Source organism: Gossypium raimondii, chromosome 6, assembly GCF_025698545.1.
Source record: "Gossypium raimondii isolate GPD5lz chromosome 6, ASM2569854v1, whole genome shotgun sequence".
Lineage (NCBI taxonomy): Eukaryota > Viridiplantae > Streptophyta > Magnoliopsida > Malvales > Malvaceae > Gossypium > Gossypium raimondii.
This window is the reverse complement of record NC_068570.1, coordinates 58,049,180-58,069,614: the sequence shown is the minus strand read 5'-3', so window position 1 is coordinate 58,069,614 and position 20,435 is coordinate 58,049,180. Positions and strand designations below refer to the sequence as shown.

The 20,435-nt window shown below is 29.9% G+C and overlaps 1 protein-coding gene and 1 long non-coding RNA gene across 13 annotated transcripts in view; one reads left to right on the top strand and one right to left on the bottom strand.

Annotated features, from left to right (window-relative positions):
* Positions 1 to 212: 212 nt before the first annotated feature.
* LOC105772660 (lupeol synthase) overlaps positions 213 to 20,435 on the top strand; it is a 70,056-nt gene continuing 49,833 nt past the window's right edge. Inside the window, exons 1-21 of one of the 12 annotated variants that reach the window (XM_052632708.1) lie at positions 237 to 352; positions 2,510 to 2,547; positions 2,639 to 2,765; positions 3,567 to 3,774; positions 5,924 to 6,109; positions 6,219 to 6,308; positions 6,453 to 6,650; positions 6,747 to 6,831; positions 7,271 to 7,437; positions 7,522 to 7,710; positions 7,803 to 7,916; positions 8,473 to 8,592; positions 8,688 to 8,810; positions 8,912 to 9,010; positions 9,242 to 9,298; positions 9,389 to 9,435; positions 9,553 to 9,696; positions 9,786 to 9,963; positions 10,678 to 10,758; positions 10,892 to 10,975; positions 11,085 to 11,438. In XM_052632708.1, coding sequence (XP_052488668.1) covers positions 2,701 to 2,765; positions 3,567 to 3,774; positions 5,924 to 6,109; positions 6,219 to 6,308; positions 6,453 to 6,650; positions 6,747 to 6,831; positions 7,271 to 7,437; positions 7,522 to 7,710; positions 7,803 to 7,916; positions 8,473 to 8,592; positions 8,688 to 8,810; positions 8,912 to 9,010; positions 9,242 to 9,298; positions 9,389 to 9,435; positions 9,553 to 9,696; positions 9,786 to 9,963; positions 10,678 to 10,758; positions 10,892 to 10,975; positions 11,085 to 11,210 — 2,361 coding nt within the window. In that variant the 5' untranslated portion in view covers positions 237 to 352; positions 2,510 to 2,547; positions 2,639 to 2,700 and the 3' untranslated portion in view covers positions 11,211 to 11,438. The other 11 variants (XM_052632705.1, XM_052632706.1, XM_052632709.1 and 8 more) reach the window with 11 other exon arrangements.
* On the bottom strand, positions 15,356 to 17,705 carry LOC128041910 (uncharacterized). Its single transcript, XR_008196947.1, has 2 exons — positions 17,055 to 17,705; positions 15,356 to 16,923 (listed from the first exon to the last, which is right to left on the bottom strand). It is a non-coding gene; the product is annotated as an uncharacterized LOC128041910 (long non-coding RNA).

Sequence of the window (20,435 nt, the reverse complement as noted above, 5' to 3'; positions counted from 1 at the left end):
GGTTTTGGTGAATTAAGTTTTAAATTGATAATTTTACCGAATTAAGATACAAAGACTAAATTGTAAAAGTAGTAAAAGTTAATCGCTGTAAATTTTTAATTAATTGAAGGATGAATTGACCAATTAAACCTTCTTTAAAATGTTAAACGGTGGTGGATGACACTTAACATCCACCAAGTTTGTTAATTAGGTTTATGTTTATTTAAATAATTGCTAATTGAATTAATTATAACTTAAACTAAATATATAAGTTAAAAATTGGAAGAAAACAATCATTCTTTCATCTTTTCCTCTCAAAACCCGAATGTAAGAAAGGAGAAAATCCTTCGTCACGTTCAAGCTTTGGTCCCTGGTAAGCCATTTCAAGTTTGTTTCTTGTAATTTTTATATTTTTGAGGTTTAGGGTGCTTGATTTAGTTAGCTCGTATATCAATTTGTGAAACTGTTAAAGTTTTCATTGTTAATTCTTGAAGCTTTTGGTGCTAAATTGTTATATTTTAGCTTAGATATGAAAAATGACTAATTTATAAGGCGAGAATTGTTAGTTTTGAACATAGGGACTAAAGTGTAATAAAATCAAAATTGGCATGAAATTTCTATAAATATGGATATTAAAGAGTTGTAGAAGGATGTAATTGAGATTGATTTTGAAATAAAAACTCAAATTTGTAAATTATGACAATTTCAATTTTAGGGACTAAATTGAATAAAATACAAACTTTAGGAACCTTTATTTATCGAGGAAAAGAAAATTACTGATTAGTCCTTGTAGTTCAACTTGCTGCTGATTTTCAGGTAAGTTCATGTGGTACGAACATATTTAATTTGTTATATAATTGAATTATGTATGTATGAATGTTTAATTATACTCTGAAATCTTTATGATTTAGTAACAAAAGGTGAGATTACTTGATGTCTTAGTGTCGAGAATTGAAAATTTGAAGAGAATTTAAAAACATGATCCTACTTTGTATAACGTTGCTCTTAATTAAAATCACTTGAATAAATCTAAACGTGTGTAAGAGACCCTCTTATCTCGAGGTAACAAAAATGTCATATCCCGTAAGTTAGGACACAGCATCTCGAATCCTCAAAAATAAGCTTGCTCTTTATTTAATTACTATTTAAATCTCACGTGTTTTAAATTTAAAAGGGATGTCCGGTTATCTAAGTTCAAGGAGAAAGTCGAACCCCGTAAGTTAGGGCATGACTTCTCAAATCTCCAAATACGGGACATTGCCTTAATTTTAAAATTTCCTTTATTAACTAATAACAAATGTAACATTTAAAACAATATATATTTATCTTACTTGGGGTATAATATAAAGACGACCAATTATACTTAAACATAACGTATAATGTAGTAATGATGAGATAATATAGAATGACTATATGGGTATGATATATAACAAATAAATAAGAGAATGATATAATAGTACTAATGTAACTATAATAATCATAATAATATTAATAATCAAATCATAATAATGATAAAATAAATAAGGTAATTTAAAACAAATAAAATGAAAGATGCTTAATAACGAATGTAAATATAAATAATATGAGAATATGTATAAATAAATAACGAGCGAAAAATGAACTAAATGAGTGAAAAATGTACAAGTATGAACAACATCAATTTTAAGAAAAATAAGAAGTAAGACAATAATAAATGAGTAAATAATAGTAAAAAAATTGAATGAAAAGCTGAATTTGCAATAAAAATAAATAAGTAAATAATAATAAAAATTTCATGAAAAACTAAAATTAAATAAATGAGGGACTGAATTGAAATTTAAATAAAATTACAAGTATAAAACATAATAAATAAAATAAATAAAATAGTAAAACAAAATAAAGGACCAAAGCGAAATGCGCGAAAAGGATAAGGGACTAACTGGGAAAATATCCCAAACCCTACCAAACATGCCGTTCCCTTTGGCAAATCAAGGGACTAAATTAAAAATGAAATAAAATTAAATGGTCCAATCTAAAAGAAAAAAGAATTAGGACCAGATTGAAAATGATTCCAAAAGCGTAGATACCAGGGACATAAATAAACCAATGCCAAGAAAACACGTGGATATTAGGACGAATCGGGTAAGGTCTCCGGGTCGGCTTCAAAATGACACCATTTAGGATGTCTATTTCCCATAAATGGTCCAAGGACCAAAATAAAAATAAAATAAAAATAAGTGGTCAAATTTAAAAAATAAAAGAATAAAATAGGACCTAATTGAAACTCACTGTAAAATAGAAAGGACCCATAGAGAAATTAGACCCCTATGTCAAAAACGTGCGGATCTTGCATGGTTCGGGTCGGGTCTCGGGTCAGCGATCGGGTCGTATCAAAATGACGTCATTTTGGTACTTATGAACATTGGCCAAAACGATGTCGTTTTGCCTCACCTATATAAGTCGAAAAACCTAAAAAAAAAGAATTATATTTTTGTTTTTTTAAAAAAAACTGAGAGCTCTTTCATTCTCTCTCGTCTTTTCCTACCTCCAGCCCAGACATCGGTGAGCCTTCGTCGTGACTTTGTTGTGGTGAGAAAATGAAAATGTTTTTAGTCCTTTTTAAATTTTTTAAAAATCCCGATCTAAACCAAACATATTTTTTTTGAAATCGAAAAAAAAGAAAAAGAAACACGAAGAAAAACCTTCGGTCTTGCCACGTTCCAAACCCTTGTCAGAACCCTAATGGGTTCTGAGATATTCGAAGTGCTGGAGGTTGTCCTGGATAGCGGCGGAAGGTGGAACGACAGGTGAGAACCCTTCCTCTCCCTCTTTTTTTTTTTATTATGTATTTATTATATCTTTTCAAACCAAAAAAAAAAAAAAAATAAAAGACTACATTTATGTTTTTTAAAAATCTTGTTTTTATTTCTTTCCCTGTTTTTTTTTTTTTTTGTATCCGATCGTTTCTTCTTTCTTTTACATTGATCGTCATGGCTTTTATAGCCATAATAGGGTTTTAGTTTTACTGAAAAATGTTTAAGCGTTCCGGGCTACTAAGCTTGTAATTTTGGGTTACGGTTGTTGTTTTAGGCTTGATATGTAATTGGACTTTGGGACTGTTAATTTGTATTTGTATTTGTATTTTTTGGTTTCTGTTTAGGGCCTAGACAAAATTGGCCCTTACACCCTAATCCTAGAATTAGTCTCTTATTCATTTCTCCCCAAATGACACTACAATTTCCACACCATGCCTTATGCATGGAGCACCCTCTTTATTTTTAATGTTAAAATAATAATTTTCATTCACAAGATTAAGTGCTATAGTAGAGTACATTGTATTATCAATAAGAGATGTAAATTCAACTTCGAAGACAAACGGATATGACTAATACCAAAAGAAAATTCTTAAAAAATATTATTATTAGACCATAAAAGTCTCCAGCTTAAATTTTGCCCTTCATTTAATAATGGCAATAGTAGTAGTTGTCTTTACGTCTATATAAGTGGGAGGTTTTTAGTAACCATATTTTCATTCCTATTTTCTCCATTTATCTATGAAACGCAAAATTATTTAGTGATAAGCTGATCACTATCACTTACAATTCAAGAAAGAAAATGTGGAGGCTTAAGATAGGGGAAGGTGGCAACGATCCTTACCTTCACAGTACCAACAATTTTCTGGGAAGACAAACATGGAAGTTTGATCCAAATGCAGGCACAGATGAAGAACGAGCTGAGGTTGAAGAAGCTCGTCTTAACTTCTACAAAAATCGGTTCAATGTTCAGCCTAGTTCTGATCTCCTATGGCAATTGCAGGTATATCATTTTGCCTGGATATAACACTAAAATAATATGAAAGTAGGATTAAGTTGTTAAAATAATAATAATTCGGTGTTTCTAATTGATTTTGTTAAAAGAGTTATTGAAGTGATACTATTTCATCAAACATTCTTTTGAACTGGAAAAGTTATAGGTATGTTTGGTGAAGATGAAAATTGATATTTAATTTCAATTAAAGCATTTTCTGTTTTACTTTAAAATTTGGAATTCGATGAAATATTTATTTTTAAGTCTGAGTTCGATTCTAAATATAATTGAATTATTCAAACTTCAATAAATTTGTTTATCAAATTTCGTCAAACTTGATAATTTTTATATCTATTCAAGATCGATGGATTTATAACACGTATTATTCGATAAACATCGGGAATTTAACTTACAAATATGGTGCAGGAAAATTAGTTAATGTTGCAACACGTTTCATCTGTATGATAATACTATGGTGCTGAACAAAACACTAACACTCATCGTCTTCACTGGTCAGAGAGGCTGCATTTTTATATTTTATGAGATTTTTGTGAACTGTACAATCTGTCTTTTGGGTTGATGGGGACAGTGACGGATGAGGAAGATATGTCGGAGGCTTGATTAGGGTTTTATTCTGGACAGGAAAGGGAGGCTTAAATGCACTGGAAAGTTTTCTTTGAAAAGACAAAACAATTAAATTCATAAAAGCAAAAATAAACAAATAGAGGAACATTTGAATTTTCTGCGAGAATAATCAGCACAATTAAATTATATCTAAATTGCCTTGGTTAATTATTTATTTATATTAATTTATAAAATAAAAATTAAAGTTTAAAATATATTTTATTTCAAATTTTATATGCTTTTATATTTGGAATTTAGTCTTTCTTTTTAGGAATATAATTCTTTACTTTTTGGATTTAAAATTTGAGGTTCAATTGTTTCCACCATTAAATTTCTTTTATAAATACTGATTAGAATTTTTCCTAAAACATCCATTCAAATTCATTATGATAAAATATTTTTTTGTTGAACTCGTGTTCGTAAGAAAAAATGATGGTAGTATTTTGATTGAAATAGTTAATAGCATTAACTATTTAGACTAATTAATGTCATCATAAAAATAGAAGGATCAGATTGTATCAAAATTAAAATATATAGACTAAATCTCGAGTTTTAGTATAGTTTGCAAAATTGAAATTTGGCCATTATTTTATATTGTAACCTAGAAGAAATAAGAAGTCACATTTCATTCTTTAGTACTTCTAGAATATTTAAATGATATATAATAACATAATATTTTAATCAAAAATTAAAATATTAATTATTTAGACTAACTAATAATATTATAAAAATAAAGTCATTAAATTATGTTACAAATTAAATTATAAAAATTATAATATAAAACTAAAATTAGAAAAGAACTTCATGATGGGTGTGCCACTTGTCGACAAAGGACAAGAGGAAGTTCTTCTTGGCCTTCCTTTTATATAAAGGTATATAGATAAGACATTAATCTATTTTTCTGACCTATTCATGCTCTGTTTTTTAATTATAAAATATTTAGGATGGGATGAGATAACACGGTTTGAATTCGTGTTAAATAAGTGTTTGACAAGAGTTTTAATTAACATTCTGTATAAGTTAAGATAATAGTTAGTGCTTTTCTTAACTTATATATTTTTATAGCTATAATCAACATTATAGTATTGGGTAATTATTTGATACGCATGTGATGAACACTTTTAATTCCCCATGTGGAGTTGAGACTTTGTCACACGTTTAATCTATTTATTTACTTTTTTAAGTACAATTTAAAGACACATAATAAAATTTTAATCCCGCTTGTGAAGTTAAAATTTTCGTCTCTAGTTTACCAAATAATTACTTGTATAGATTTATATTGAAACTAATTATAAGTTAATGTCTAATTGAAAATACATCTCGATCGGTTTGTCTAAACTTAGGGGCTAGGCTTTGAGAAATCTTGAGAATACTTGGGATAATTTGATTAAAAAAATCAGTTGTAGAAATTATGATATATATAATAGTAAAATGTATCTTTCTTTTCATTTTCTCAATCAATTTACATACTAAAAATTGGATGAAAAATACCTAGAAAGACTCATTATAGCTAAATCATGTATGTTGAATGCAGTTTCTAAGGGAAAAAAAGATGAAACAAACCATTCCCCAACCGAAGATAGAGGATGGAGAAGAAGTGACATATGAAGCTACAACTGCAGCAGTGAAGAGAAGTGTGCACCTATTTTCAGCTCTACAATCAATACATGGCCATTGGCCAGCTGAGAATGCTGGCCCCATGTTTTATTTTCCTCCTTTGGTCATTCCTCTTATTCCTTTCCCTTTATTCATATTATATATATATTATTTCTAATTTTCCTTGCATAAAATCACAAATTTTTATGCAAATCTTATCCTAATCTTTGCAGGTCATGTCATTATATATCACAGGACATCTCAATACTATATTCTCTGCAGAACATCGCAAAGAAATTCTCCGTTACATTTATTGTCATCAGGTTATAAATTTGATCTTGTTTTTTCTAAGTAAACAAAGGGTGTCTTTGTTCTTCATTTGAGTATATATAACATATGGTTAGGTGTATACGCATTAAACTGTGGACAAGTATTAATAAATATTAAAATTTGGATTTGAATGGCAGAATGAGGATGGAGGATGGGGATTATACATAGGGGGTCACAGCACCATGTTTTGCACAGCTCTCAACTACATTTGTATGCGATTATTGGGAGTAGGACCTGATGGTGGCCTCAATAATGCTTGTGAGAGAGGCCGAAAATGGATTCTTGATCGTGGGGGTGTCACTACTATTTCTTCTTGGGGGAAGACTTGGCTTTCAGTATGTCATCTTTCTTCTTTTACAACAATATTTACTATCAAACTTAATTCTTTTTATATTATATATATTTGATACTTCTATTTAATTTGGTTGTAGATACTGGGTGTTTATGAATGGTCAGGCTGCCATCCAATGCCTCCGGAGTTTTGGCTCTTTCCTTCTTATTTTCCCGTTCATCCAGGTTTACGATGTTTATTTGTTTGTGATCAATTCAAAATATGTATAATATATATTGACTGTTAGGCAAGTACCTAGGGGTGGTATGGCCTAGGTCCCTAAAATAGAATATTTTGGTCTTTTAAAATTTTAAATTAATAAAGGTAAAATTTCACTTTAACTTCCCTAAAATGATAAAATTTTGATTTAATCTTTTAAAATTACAGTTTTACTATTATAAAATTACAATTTAATTTCGCCTCCTAAAAATAATTTTTAAATTTGCCCTGTTGACTGTATATTGTTTAAGTGAATTAAATTATTTTGAGTATTAAAATTATAGATTTTGAATAATTTCAATATCGATTTATTTTAAATTTAATCGTTTAGATATTAAATCAGAATGCAAGATAAGATACGTTGAGTTTATCATACGTCTTAATGACGATGATATTCTAATGCAGCAAAGATGTTTTGTTACTGTCGATTAACGTACATGCCAATGTCGTATTTGTATGGAAGAAAATTTGTGGGTCCAATCACACCTCTAATTTCACAATTAAGAGAAGAACTCCACATTGAACCATATAATGAAATCGATTGGAGTACAAAGCGACATTTATGTGCAAAGGTAAAATTTATAATCATAATGTTTGACACAATATTTATAGTTAAAATGTAAATGAATAAAAAATGTTGTATACATTGCATGCAGGAAGATCTTCATTACCCTCATACATGGCTTCAAATATTGCTTTGGGATAGCCTTTACATATTTTCAGAGCCTCTCCTTAATTGTTGGCCCTTTAATAAATTAAGAGAAAAAGCTCTTAAAGTAACAATGGATCTCATTCATTATGAAGATGAAAGCAGTCAATATATTACTGTTGGATGTGTGGAAAAGGTAACCCAATTCAATTAGAGTTGATTTTGAATATTATATATATAGTGCTTGCTAATTATTAACTAATTAAAATTTGATAATACATTGGGCAGCCTTTATGTATGCTAGCTTGTTGGGTTGAAGATCCAAATGGAATTCCCTTTAAGAAGCATCTTTCTAGGGTTGATGACTATGTTTGGGTTGGAGAAGATGGAATAAAGATGCAGGTTTGCTAATTATAAAAGCACTATAAATGTTGAATTAATTAAAATTTCAATATTTAATTAATTTCTCTCCAAAAATAATTAAAGTAATTTAGTCCCTATCAATTTCGAGAATCAACAATTAAGGATAATTAATCACAATATTAATATTTTTGTCAATTGTACATATTTTTGTTGGCATAATGACAACTTTAGCTCTTAAAATTGAGCAATTTTTGAAAGGGGGCAACTAAGAAAAATTTATTATGGCGTCAATGTTTCCAGTCAATTGTACATAATTCTAATCGGTATGATAACAAGTTTAGCCCTCGAAGTTTATATATTCGGCATAAAATGTTGTCCGAATGTGTAAATGTTATGGGCTAAATTTGTTATTATACCAGTAAAATATATGTACAATTGACGAAAAATATTAAAGTTGTGATTAATTATCCTTAGTTGCTCATTTTCGAAATTGATCAAACTTAATTTACTTTGAATTTCTTTTTTTAAAAAGGGATCAATTTGCTCAATATATAGACTTCTTTTTACCGTATATTTTCAATATTTCACTATGCAGAGCTTTGGAAGTCAAGTTTGGGATGCTAGTCTGGTTCTCCAAGCTTTGCTTGCTAGCAATTTATCTAATGAAATTGGACCTACATTGATGAAGGGGCACAATTTCTTAAAAAACTCACAGGTTTAATGTTTAGGGTTTCTTTTTCACCTCTATTTTAATTTCTCCAATCTTCTGCTTAGAATTGACGGTTGAAAGATTTGGTTGAATATTTTAAGGTTAGGGATGATCCTCCGGGAGATTTTAAAAAAATGTTTAGACATATTTCTAAAGGATCATGGACGTTCTCTGACCGCGATCATGGATGGCAAGTTTCTGATTGTACTGCAGAAAGTTTAAAGGTAATTTTATTTTAGTTACAATTAAACACAATGCATTTTGATTTTGAAACAAATTTGCAATTGGAAATTATTGCTTAAAAAACAGTTAAATGTTTTTGCAGTGTTGCCTATCTTTTTCAATGATGGCACCTGAAATGGTTGGTGAGAAAATGGAAAGAGAGCATGTCTATGATGCTGTCAATGTTCTTCTATCTTTACAGGTATAGATTGTAATACCAATAGGGACTTTAGCGGAACCAAAAAAATGAATAATAATTTTTGTGGGGGAAGGTATAATTTTAGAATTAAATAATAAATTATTATGATTTGATAAAATTTAAAGAATCTCTATGGTAAATTTACCATTTTCTGATGTCAAGCCTTCTCTTAATTTGTCCTTATATGATGAATATCTTGGTCTTAAGTATATTCTATGATACAAATTATTGCAGAGCAAAAATGGTGGTTTCTCAGCTTGGGAGCCAGCAGGAGGTGGATTCTGGTGGGAGGTAATAACTATTTCAATTTTTGGATTAGTCTTTATATATATGTCATTACATTTGCTATCAATAACTTTTCACCTTAAATTATCTTTTTAGTGGCTAAATCCAGTCGAGTTTCTAGAGGATCTAGTTAAAGAATATGAGTAAGAAGCTCACCTTTTCCGTTAATAAATTTCATTAATTATCTAATGTAAAAGAAACCAATTTATAAAATTATATATTAATGAAAGGAGAGAAAAAAAACAAACGTAAAACTCCAGGTATGTAGAGTGCACTTCATCTTCAATCCAGGCACTAGTTCTTTTCAAGAAACTATACCCAGGGCATAGAGAACAAGAGATTGAAAATTGCATCAGAAAAGCTGCAAAGTACATTGAAGATATACGATATCCCGATGGTTCTTGGTAAGGACTTAATAAGGCCTTTTCATTTCTTCAAAACATGAAATTTGATGGGATGGATATATAATTCCTATATATATGTGTGTGTGTAGGTATGGAAATTGGGGAATTTGCTTCTTTTATGGGACATGGTTTGCACTCTTAGGTCTTAAAGCTGCTGGGAAGAACTTCGAAAATTGCTTGGCTATTCGGAAAGGAGTTGATTTTTTGCTTAGAACCCAAAGAGAAGATGGTGGTTGGGGAGAGAGTTACCTTTCTTGTCCCAAAAAGGTAATTAATATTTAAAGAAGGTTTTCTTTTCTTCATTTAATTGAAAGGATAGTATAATATAATATGATAAATGAATTTAGATTTTTGTTTAATCTATATATGAAATTTTAAGTATGATTTACTTTCCACCAATTATTAACGCAGATATTAATCTAGTATAATTTTACACATACAAATAAATAAATTTATTCAGAATGAAAATAATTGAATCTATTTCATGAGTATTAAATCAAAATTAATATACAATTTTAAGATTTATATCTGCTGAGGGAGGACCGGCTCATTTGGGAGAAATTTTCGAAGTGTCGTCACTTGAATAGCTGACCAAACCCCCAACAATTGAAGGTTTTGTCTCCGGAAAGAGTTTTATCTTGCGTGTTCTTCTGAGAGCTAGCATACCTTGAGAGTCTGGTTCGCAGAGCAGGGAGCACCTCGTTTGTACATGAGCGCACAGCCACTCACTAAGTGAATGCTTTCAACTCTGTGAACCAGGCCCTCAAGACATATTAAGTCTCAATAGTACGAGAGACAAAAACCTTCTCTAAGAGATAATACCATTGAAAGTAGAATTAATAACATAACTTTCAAAATAATCGACTCACCCTCATCAATATCTTATCTAAATCACACATTATCTCATATCGCACTTAATTCTCTCCGTAAATGACATATATAATTATAAGTACTTTTATTTTTGTTGGTTTTTGATGAAAGGTATATACACCCATTGAGGAAAAAGAATCGAATTTAGTAAGTACTGCACAAGCAATGATGAGTTTAATTGTTAGTGGCCAGGTATGCTTTACATATAATTAACAATGATTTTATGACTTAATGTACCCAAAAACAAAGATTCTATATATTTTAAAATTATTGGTGTGTTGATTTTCCTAATCACTATAAGATATATGCATATGCTACTAAATAGGCTGAGAGGGATCCTACACCTCTACATCGAGCTGCAAAATTGTTGATAAATTCTCAGTTGCCAAACGGTGGTTTTCCTCAGCAGGTAACTTTTTATATTTGTATATCTATCATTAGAAAAAAGGAAAGGAAAAGAAATATTTAACTATATATATACAAATTTTGTGGTTTTTGGAACAAATGAAAAATGGCAGGGACTGGCTGGTGTCTTCATGAGGAACTGTATGTTACACTATGCAATATATAGAAATGTTTTTCCACTGTGGGCGCTTGCTGAGTATCGTAACCATGTTTGGCCTTCAAAATATATATGCTTTTGAATTATAAGGATGGATCAGAGAATTATATACAATAGATTGGTTAACCTACGATCTGAGTAAAAATAATGATGTAATAAGTTTATTGAAATCTGGCATAAAAATCAGATGTAGCTTCGGTTGGAATCTAAGGTTGAAGGGTGGATGTTATAGTATCTTGGATTCAAACTTCAATATATGTATGTATTTTTCTGAATTTTATGTAAAAAGTAAAAATACTATTTGCTAAAATCTTCTTATTCAACATGTGTGGTGCACCCAAAACAGGTTAGGTATAGCTACAAGATTATTTTTATTTCGGATCAACTCAATTCCAATAATAGAAAGAAGGTTTTTCAATTAAAATTTAACTACAAAAAAAGAAAAGTAAAGTAAACTACCTAAATAGTCTACCAAGTTTTAAAGCACTCCAGTTTTGGTCACCTCAATTCTTTTTATTGTTTTAGTCACTCTCGTTAGATCAATTGTAATTTGCAGCCACTCCATTAAAATACTTTTGGTCAAAAGATGAATTGCTAGTATAATAACAAAATTAAAGTTTACACATTTTGTTATTTTAGTCTTGATTTTAAAAAATTCAACAATTTTGACCCTTAACGCTTACCCATTTTGTCATTTAGGTTTTGATTCTAAAAATTAAAAAGATTAAAAAGAATTAAAAAATTTTAATATATATAATTCAAAAGTTATTAAAATTTATAAAAAAACCTAAAATATTCAAAAAAAATGTTCTAAAAATTACTTAAAATTGTTAATGTTGAGGCAAAATAAGTTGAGAGTTGCTGAGTGGCGCTTGACAAAGCCAATTGCAGACTGCTACTGAGGTGGTTTAAAAACTTGTCATATTTGGTTTGACAATTTAATGAAGAAAATCTTTGAACCTAGTTATATTCAGCATTTTTGAAGATATTATGGTCCATCTAAGGAAAATCAATCCTAGGCATTTGGAGGTTGGATTGGATTTGAGTGAATCAAATCAACCCTTGAAACATGGAGGATCGATGAAGATCTTGTAGTTGTTATGGAAATCAGATCTTCGATTGATTGTACTTTAATTATTGAGATTGTGATAGCAATTCCAAGGAATTACTTTGTATTCACTTAAATTCTATGTTAGCAAGCTGAATCTGATATATACTTTGAGGCTTGTATAGGTTTTGTAAGACAACTTATTGAGTGCATTCTAATTTGTTCATTGAGGAATGGCTTTGTGAGAGAGTGCAAATTGAATTGTAAACATTGTTAATTGTTTACTACCCAAGTTCTTAGGGGGAGGATCTAGAGATGAGTATTCTAGTCTTTAGGTACAAAGATGAGATCTTTATACTTTGGAAGTGATAGAGTGTGAATCACTTGTTGTATTTATGACAAAAGATAGCGAAGTTACTCATTGAACTAGGCTCCGCAGACATAGAGAAATTGAATTGTGTAAACAAACTTCTGTATTGTTTCTGTTTTGTTTGCACAATTTTCTCAACACTAAAAATTTCTATCTTCCCTCCCCTAAAACTAATCAAAAAAATTTCTCCCTCCCCTTCATCCTTCAACATAATAAAATTGTAAAAAAAAAAAATACACTGATCTTTCATCAAGGGCATGGGTATGTATAGCCTTTTAGTGCCGCCAATGTTAATGCCACCACAAAAAAAAAACAAATAATAGGAAAAAAATTATACGAGTGACATCAATGCCTATGGAACCACAAAAAAAAAAATCAATTCCCCCATTTGACATTGGTCACGCCATTCCCTATGGCACCACCAAAAATATTAAGTATTCTTTGACACGCGTGATGCAAATGGCTATGGCACCACAAAAAAAATTCAAATTTGGTGACGCCAATGGCTATGTAGACCTGTCCATGGGCCGGGCCCACAAAAAAATTTTAGCCCGTTTACTAGGTCCGGGCCCGGCCCGGCCCGAAATATGGGCCTGAGATTTTGCCCAGGCCCGGCCCAAAGAAAAAATATGGGGCCCGAGCCCGGCCCGTTTTTAATTAAAATTAAAATTATTTTTTTAATAAAATTAAAACTAATTGTTATTAAAATTAATTGTTAATAAAATTATCAAATTATTAATTGTTAATTGTATTAATTGTTGTAATAAAATCTAACATTTGATCAGTAAATTTATCAAATTATTAATTGTATTAATTATATTAATTGTTGTAATAAAATCTAACATTTGATTAGTAAAACAAACTTGATGTTTTATTATTATTATTTTGTAACACTAGTCAAGGAAATGAAAGTAAATAAACTTAAAATAAAAAAACTATTATATTTTAAAAATAAAAAAAATATTTAATATTTTTCGGGCCCGGGCCAAAAAAATCTTGCCCGAGGCCCGGCCCATTTTTTAAACGGGCCTAAAATTTTGCCCAAGCCCATATTTCGAGCCTATATTTTTACCCAAACCCTCCCATATTTCGGGTGGACAGTCGGGCCGGGCCAGGCCACCCGGCCCATGGACAGGTCGATGGCTATGGCGCTACCTATTAAAAAAATAAAATTTTTTCCTATTCTCCCCTCAAATTATAGGTATTTTGGACACGTACAAATATTGGTGCAGCCAATAACAATGACGACACCCAAAAATATAACTTTTTAATTCTTGCCGCCAATGATTGAATGAAAATGACAGGTGATAACGCCAATGGCAACGACATTACCAAAAATTTAACCTATAATCTATTTAATTAGTATATTGGGGATATATGCATCAAAATAATAATCTCTTTCATTAGTATATCATTATTATATTGGACATTAATATAGAACCCAACGTTTGTTTCATTGGTTAAAGACGTTGACCACAGTTCTAAGTTCGTAGGATGAATTCGAAAATTTTACCCGTGTGGTTGTATAGGAGAGTGCATCTGTAAGTGTGAAATTTTTTAGATTGTATTGTATAAAAAATAAATATTAACATAACTTCTTTTGTATATATTTAGGCTCCGTTTGTTTGCCAGTAAAATATTTTTCGGAAAATGATTTCTGGAAAATGATTTACTTTTCTAGAAAATGATTTACTTTTCTAGTGTTTGGATGAATTTGTGTTGTTTGGCAGATTTCCTGAAAATATTTTCCAGAAAAACTGTTTTTACATATATTAATAAATTTAATATACATATTAATAAATATATATTTTAAATTATTTTACATATATTGCAATGATTTATTTATAAATAAACAAATCAAATTAAATATATAATAATACTCAATTATTAAGCTAGAATATTAATCATCATAAATTGAAAACAACCAAAGTCAAATAAATCATTTGTAATTGTGTTATAAAAATTAAAAACAAGGATCGAATAATTGTAAATTAGCTTCCAAACCACAATTAATACTAAAATTAATATTACCCAAATGCATAATTAAGTAGTACACCACATAATAACAACAACATTGTTTACATCACATAAAAGTATCAATATCTTCAACCTTGAGAAAATTTTTGAAGCCAAATTTTTTATACTTCTTACTTTTAACTAAAAAGCTACCGTCATAATTAATGAGAAATAAGAGACCAAACTTTCCTCAAGAGATTTCGGTGGAGAAAGATGAGTAACTAATTATGTTTAATATTATAATTTTTACATTTTAATCAAACATAATTAATGAAAATTCAATGGTCATATTTTCTCAAAGTTTCAATAGTGGCAATCAACCAATCATTTCATGGCAATCCACTAAACTAAATTTAATAATGGTTTATTAATCCTTGGCTTAATTGCACAATAAGGGCTTGCATAAAGTTTTAACCAAATCTCCTCATTTAATTAACCTTACAATTTACTCCCTGTATTATTTGTATAATAACTTAATCAATATAATTACTAACTAATTTCATTTCTCACTCCCATATTCCACTCATGATGTTCTCGTTTCAACTTTTTAGATGACTCGAATTAATAAATTTAATCTTAAAATTGATTATTTCGACATCAACGGAAATTGAGTCTTTAAACAAGATGAATGGTTTTGACTTTCTAATCATTGTAGTTAGGCTAATGTGTTCAAGCTCAATCCTCGTTCTTCATATTGAAAGAACTTATGTAATTGTGTTCAAGTTAAGCTAATGTGTTCAAGTTTGACTTTCTAATGTGTATTGAAAATATTTCCTTTTTGGAACCTATGTAATTGATTGTTAATAACACTCTTTACTTAAACCAGCATAGAATTAGAGCACGTTTTCGCTCCTTAGCTACAGAATTACTGCATGCAGCAAGTCAAATTCAAAATATATTAATCTCTTCCCCTCATATATGAGGATCAACTACTACATTTAAAATAAACAATCTACTATAATAGTTTACTCAAGGCACTTGCGAATAAAACCCATATGAATGTAAAATCACGATTGAACCACCAATTCAATTTACCTCTCATGCATCAAAACAAAAATTGCTACTAACGCTATTTGCCCATCTCTGCAGCACAAATTTAATAAAACAAGCATATCAGAATCAGAATCAGAATCATGAATCAGAGATTGATAAAGTTAGAAATCAGGGTTTATGTGTGGAAAAACCTTTTACAACCATATCATTAACACATTATGACTTAAGATTCATAGCTCAAAAAAGTTAGCCCAATAAATAAATTTCAGCAAAATAACCAAACTCTAGCAGAAGAACACTGCCATTTGTTTTGCTATACCTCCAGCTGAGCAACAGACTAAAAAGATATATAATATATATCAATAAATTAAAAATTTATTTATATATCAGTATATATGTCAATGCTATGCCTTGTGTTATTGCTATAAGATGAAAATGGCTTATGGCTTATGGTGACGTCGAATACTCATTAGAAAATGCATTTCATTATTGACATTATGCCGATTTAATCCATTATTAAATTCTCAAGTTGTAAACATAAGTACATGCGTAAACCTCAAATAATAAACGTATGTTTACTTAATAATTTATAATGTCGTTGATGGGTGATGTTAAACATTCGCATGGGGTTGTAATTCTTATTTAATACACAAAAATAATATATACATACGAGAGGTGCTAATTGATTCTAAAAATTCTAAATAATATCAATCTCACTGAGTTTGATTCCTTACTGTGTTGATTCCTTTTCGATGTTCTCTATATATTTCTTTTGTTTCCTCCCAATTTTGTCTGCTCCTCACACATTATTACCAGTCAATTTCAGATTTTCCCAATAGTCTATCTCTTCTCCTTACTTATCTTACATCACTTGTTTTGAAACACACAACATTTTGCAAAGCTAAAGCCTTATCCTACATCACTCGTTTTGAAACAAAAAATTGCTGCAAAGCTAAAGTATGCAATAGGTGACAACTCAATTTTCGCCTAGGTACTGAACAAATGCACAACTTTAGACAACAGCAGACAGGTGAAGTTACAATGCCTAGAAATTCACAGCATGGAAATTCACAGTATGCAATAGGTGACAACTCGATTTTCTGCGCTCTTGTGTTCCTAGCATTTTTTATCATGGCACAAGGATACGAATAATTGAATTCAACTTCACTTTCCTTACTTCAATTAAATCCAAGCCAAGATTGAATCAAACGAGAAAAAAACCAATATTATTTCAGTTAAATTCCTCAATGTTTCTTCATTTTTTTGACTAACAAAATCTAGTTTCATCAAATGAAATGCTCCATTTAACACAGTAAAGCCAGTTTAAGCTCAAAAATTACCAGTTCAATCCTACTTCATTCGTCGAACCTCAGCAATTGAACAAAATAAAAAATAAAAAATCAATTAAAGAAACAAAGAAATAGATCAAGAAAGTAGAAAAAAAAAAAAGAAAAAGAAAACCCTAGAGCTTCCAATCAATAATGTGAGTAGAAATCTACCTTCGATGAATCGCGAGAACAGGTGACGAACAAGGCTGTAATTTTTTAGCAAGCTAATTAGATTGTTTAAAATTAGGGAGACGATTAAACAGATTAGGGAAGAAGATCTAGCAAACCTAAGACCAAAATCTATTCATGCAGGAGCATTTTGCTTGACACCTTTGCAACAAATTAACAAGATCCTTCAATATAAAACATACAGGAGCAAAAACACCAGAGGAGGAGAGGCACACCCAAGAACAAATCACGATCAACAAAAACAATAGACAGAGAAAAGGAGAACAGAACCTGTTGATAACCCAAGAAGAAGAAGCACACCGATGAGGAGGAGAGGTTGACTTAATGAGGATATTTACTGGAAATCCGTAAGGATCTTTAAGTTCTTTTATTCAGATAATTTATAAAATGAAATGAGGATAACATTAGAACAAAAGAAATTGAATAAAAGTAAAATAGAGCTTAATATATATGAAGCTTTGTAAGAAACCACTTGAGTTTATTATTTATCAAGTTTAGCAAATGACTGATACAAAAATAATAGATAAGTATTCCTATTGGTGGGATATATGCATCATAATCAATTATAGGCCAATAATGAATATTTATCTAACTACTTTGATACATTGTTTTAAATTACAAGATTGAAATCAAAAGATTGTTGTTTTTTTTTGTAATTTTTAAAATATAACCTAATTCATATCTAATATTTATGGGCAAAACCATAAATTCAGTGTTGAGGACCAATATAAAATTTAATTATTAAAGGGTTCAAAGATAAAATTTTGTATATGAATTTTATTAAAATACTCATATCTATATTATTAAAATATTTATATTTTATATATGAATTTTTTTATTAAATATTGTTGTTACCGCAAGTTGCTTGTTTGCTTAAAATAACAAATGCACTGGAAGTGTTAGACTGTAGTGACCACTGCTGCTTAACACCGCAAAAAATTATGCAAACAAAACAAAAATAACACTAAGGTTTGTTTACATAGTTCAGTTTCCCTATGTTTGCGGAGCCTAATTCAGTGAGTAATTCCACTATCTTTTATCACGAATACAATAAGTCACTCACACTCAAAGTCCTGTGAGGTAGGATCTGTTTCTTATTTTGTTCTATCATCCTTAACAAATCAGGAGGTAGGTTATAATCTCGATCACCTTTAGAGTCCTAGGGTTCCTCTGGACACATATCCTGCTCAAAAGGAGACTCTGAGTCAACGGCAGCGTTTCTTGTATCATTGTTAAAAATTACAATCCGTGGTTATGACTTTTATAGGCATATATTACATATTAATTATTTTTTTATATTTTTTCTCGTTGCTTTTGCTGTTTCCACTGTTTTCCCTCTCTGTCCTTTTCGTTCTCTCTTTGTAGGTACCCATGGCAAGGTCAACGGCATTGGAAAGCTGTGCCTTGCCATTTCGATGAAAGGGCAGACGAGGTGTCAGACCTCGGGCGTCGAGTTCACTGACGAGGCGGAAGCGGCGGTGTGGGTACCCTAGGGCTTTAGGGTTTCTGAAAACTTTAAGTTAGTTGGGCTTGGGATTGTGTAACACTGGGTTAGGGTTTTGTATTTGGGCCATTATTTTGTAAATGGACTTGGACTTTTTAATTTTTTGGTTTTTTATTTTGTTTATTTATTTCTTGGTTTTGGGCTGGACGAAATTGAGCCCTTACAACTATCATCCATTAACTGAATTTTTAGTGAGTAATTTATAAAAATAACAAGTTGAAATGACATTACACATATAATAATATGTTTCCTACATCAGATTTTAGAAATAGAAAAACTTAACTGAATGAATTTAATAGTTATCGTTTGGTGATGACTGAAATTTTAAATTCTGCAAAATTCAAAGACGTCATTTAAAAGTGATAAATTAAAATATAAAATTAAATCTACAACTTTCACAAAGTACATAGACTGATGACAGAATTTAACCTATAATCTATTACCAAAAGAAAATCAATATAATCTATTTAATTAGTATATTGAGGATATATGCATCGAAACTAATTATAGGCGGAAAATGAATATAAATATAATCTCTTTCATTAGTATATTGGATATGAATATACAAGATGTTCATCACAGTTCTAAGTTGGTAAGATGAATTCGAAAATTTTACATGTAATTTATATTATATATCTTTAGTGAATTTTTAATTATATAATCGTGATTAAAAAGTGTCATATCTAATTAAAATTTTTTTCTTTCTTAATTACGGCTAGTATTATTTTAGTAATATCATATATAAATGTGAATTTATGTATTCAGTTGAGTTATAAATGTATAAAGTTGGCCCTATTAACAGGCATTTTGACACGTGGTTCAGTTGTAATTAATATAGGCAGTACATCGCATTCAACCAATTAAGGCTCATTAATAAGATTGTCGGTAGGGTTGTTTGAATTTATGCCAAATTATGGTTCTGATAATTTTAGTAATATTATATATAGAATTTGTAGATCACATCGACTATAAATGTGAGGTTATGTATTCAGTTGAGTTTCAATGTATAAAATTATGGGCATTTGACAAATGCTTCAATTGTCATTAATATTGGTAGTACATCAGTTTCAACCAATGTAATCAAACTTAATGTTGATGCTAACTTATGATTTTGATATTTTATTATTTTTATTAATATTTTTGTTATGAATATCTTATTATTAGGTGGATGTTTATCGAGATCAAGATAAATAGTTTGCACTCTCTCAAAGCATTCTTGTGTCAATTTAGAGTTCCGATTTTTATGTTGATTTATGCATCGAAACTAATTATAGGCCAATAATGAATAACAATATAATCTAGGTTAAAATTTACTATTAGTTCTGTATTTTGCAAAAGTTCTATATTTAGTTCCTATATTTTAATTTGATCAAATTTAGTTTCTATACTTTTCAAATTAATTAATTTTAGTCCCTATACTTTTTAAATTTTGAAATTTGTCTAGACCCAAACAATAGAAGTTAAATATACTAATCTTGTACTAATCTTGTACTATGCATACAGGTTTAAATTTAGGACCATCAAAACACTATCTAAATTAATTTAGGACCAAAACCGGATAGGACAGTATGGTCGTTTTAAAACACCATCAAAATCGGACCAAATCGGGTGGTAGTGAAAGTCATCGTCACAGATGACTAGTCAATGACCATCATCACCAGAAATCAAATCAGGGATGGTCAGTTTTTGTTATATGGGTTGGTGTGTCTAGCAAAGCTCGAGGGCGGTTCATATGGATGGGTGGAAAACTAAAGCATTTGATAAGTGATAAAAGTAACATGTTTTAATCTCATTCTTAATGCGTTTTTGGATGATTATTTATGCAAAATGGTGAATTTTATGCTCCTAATCCTTTAAAT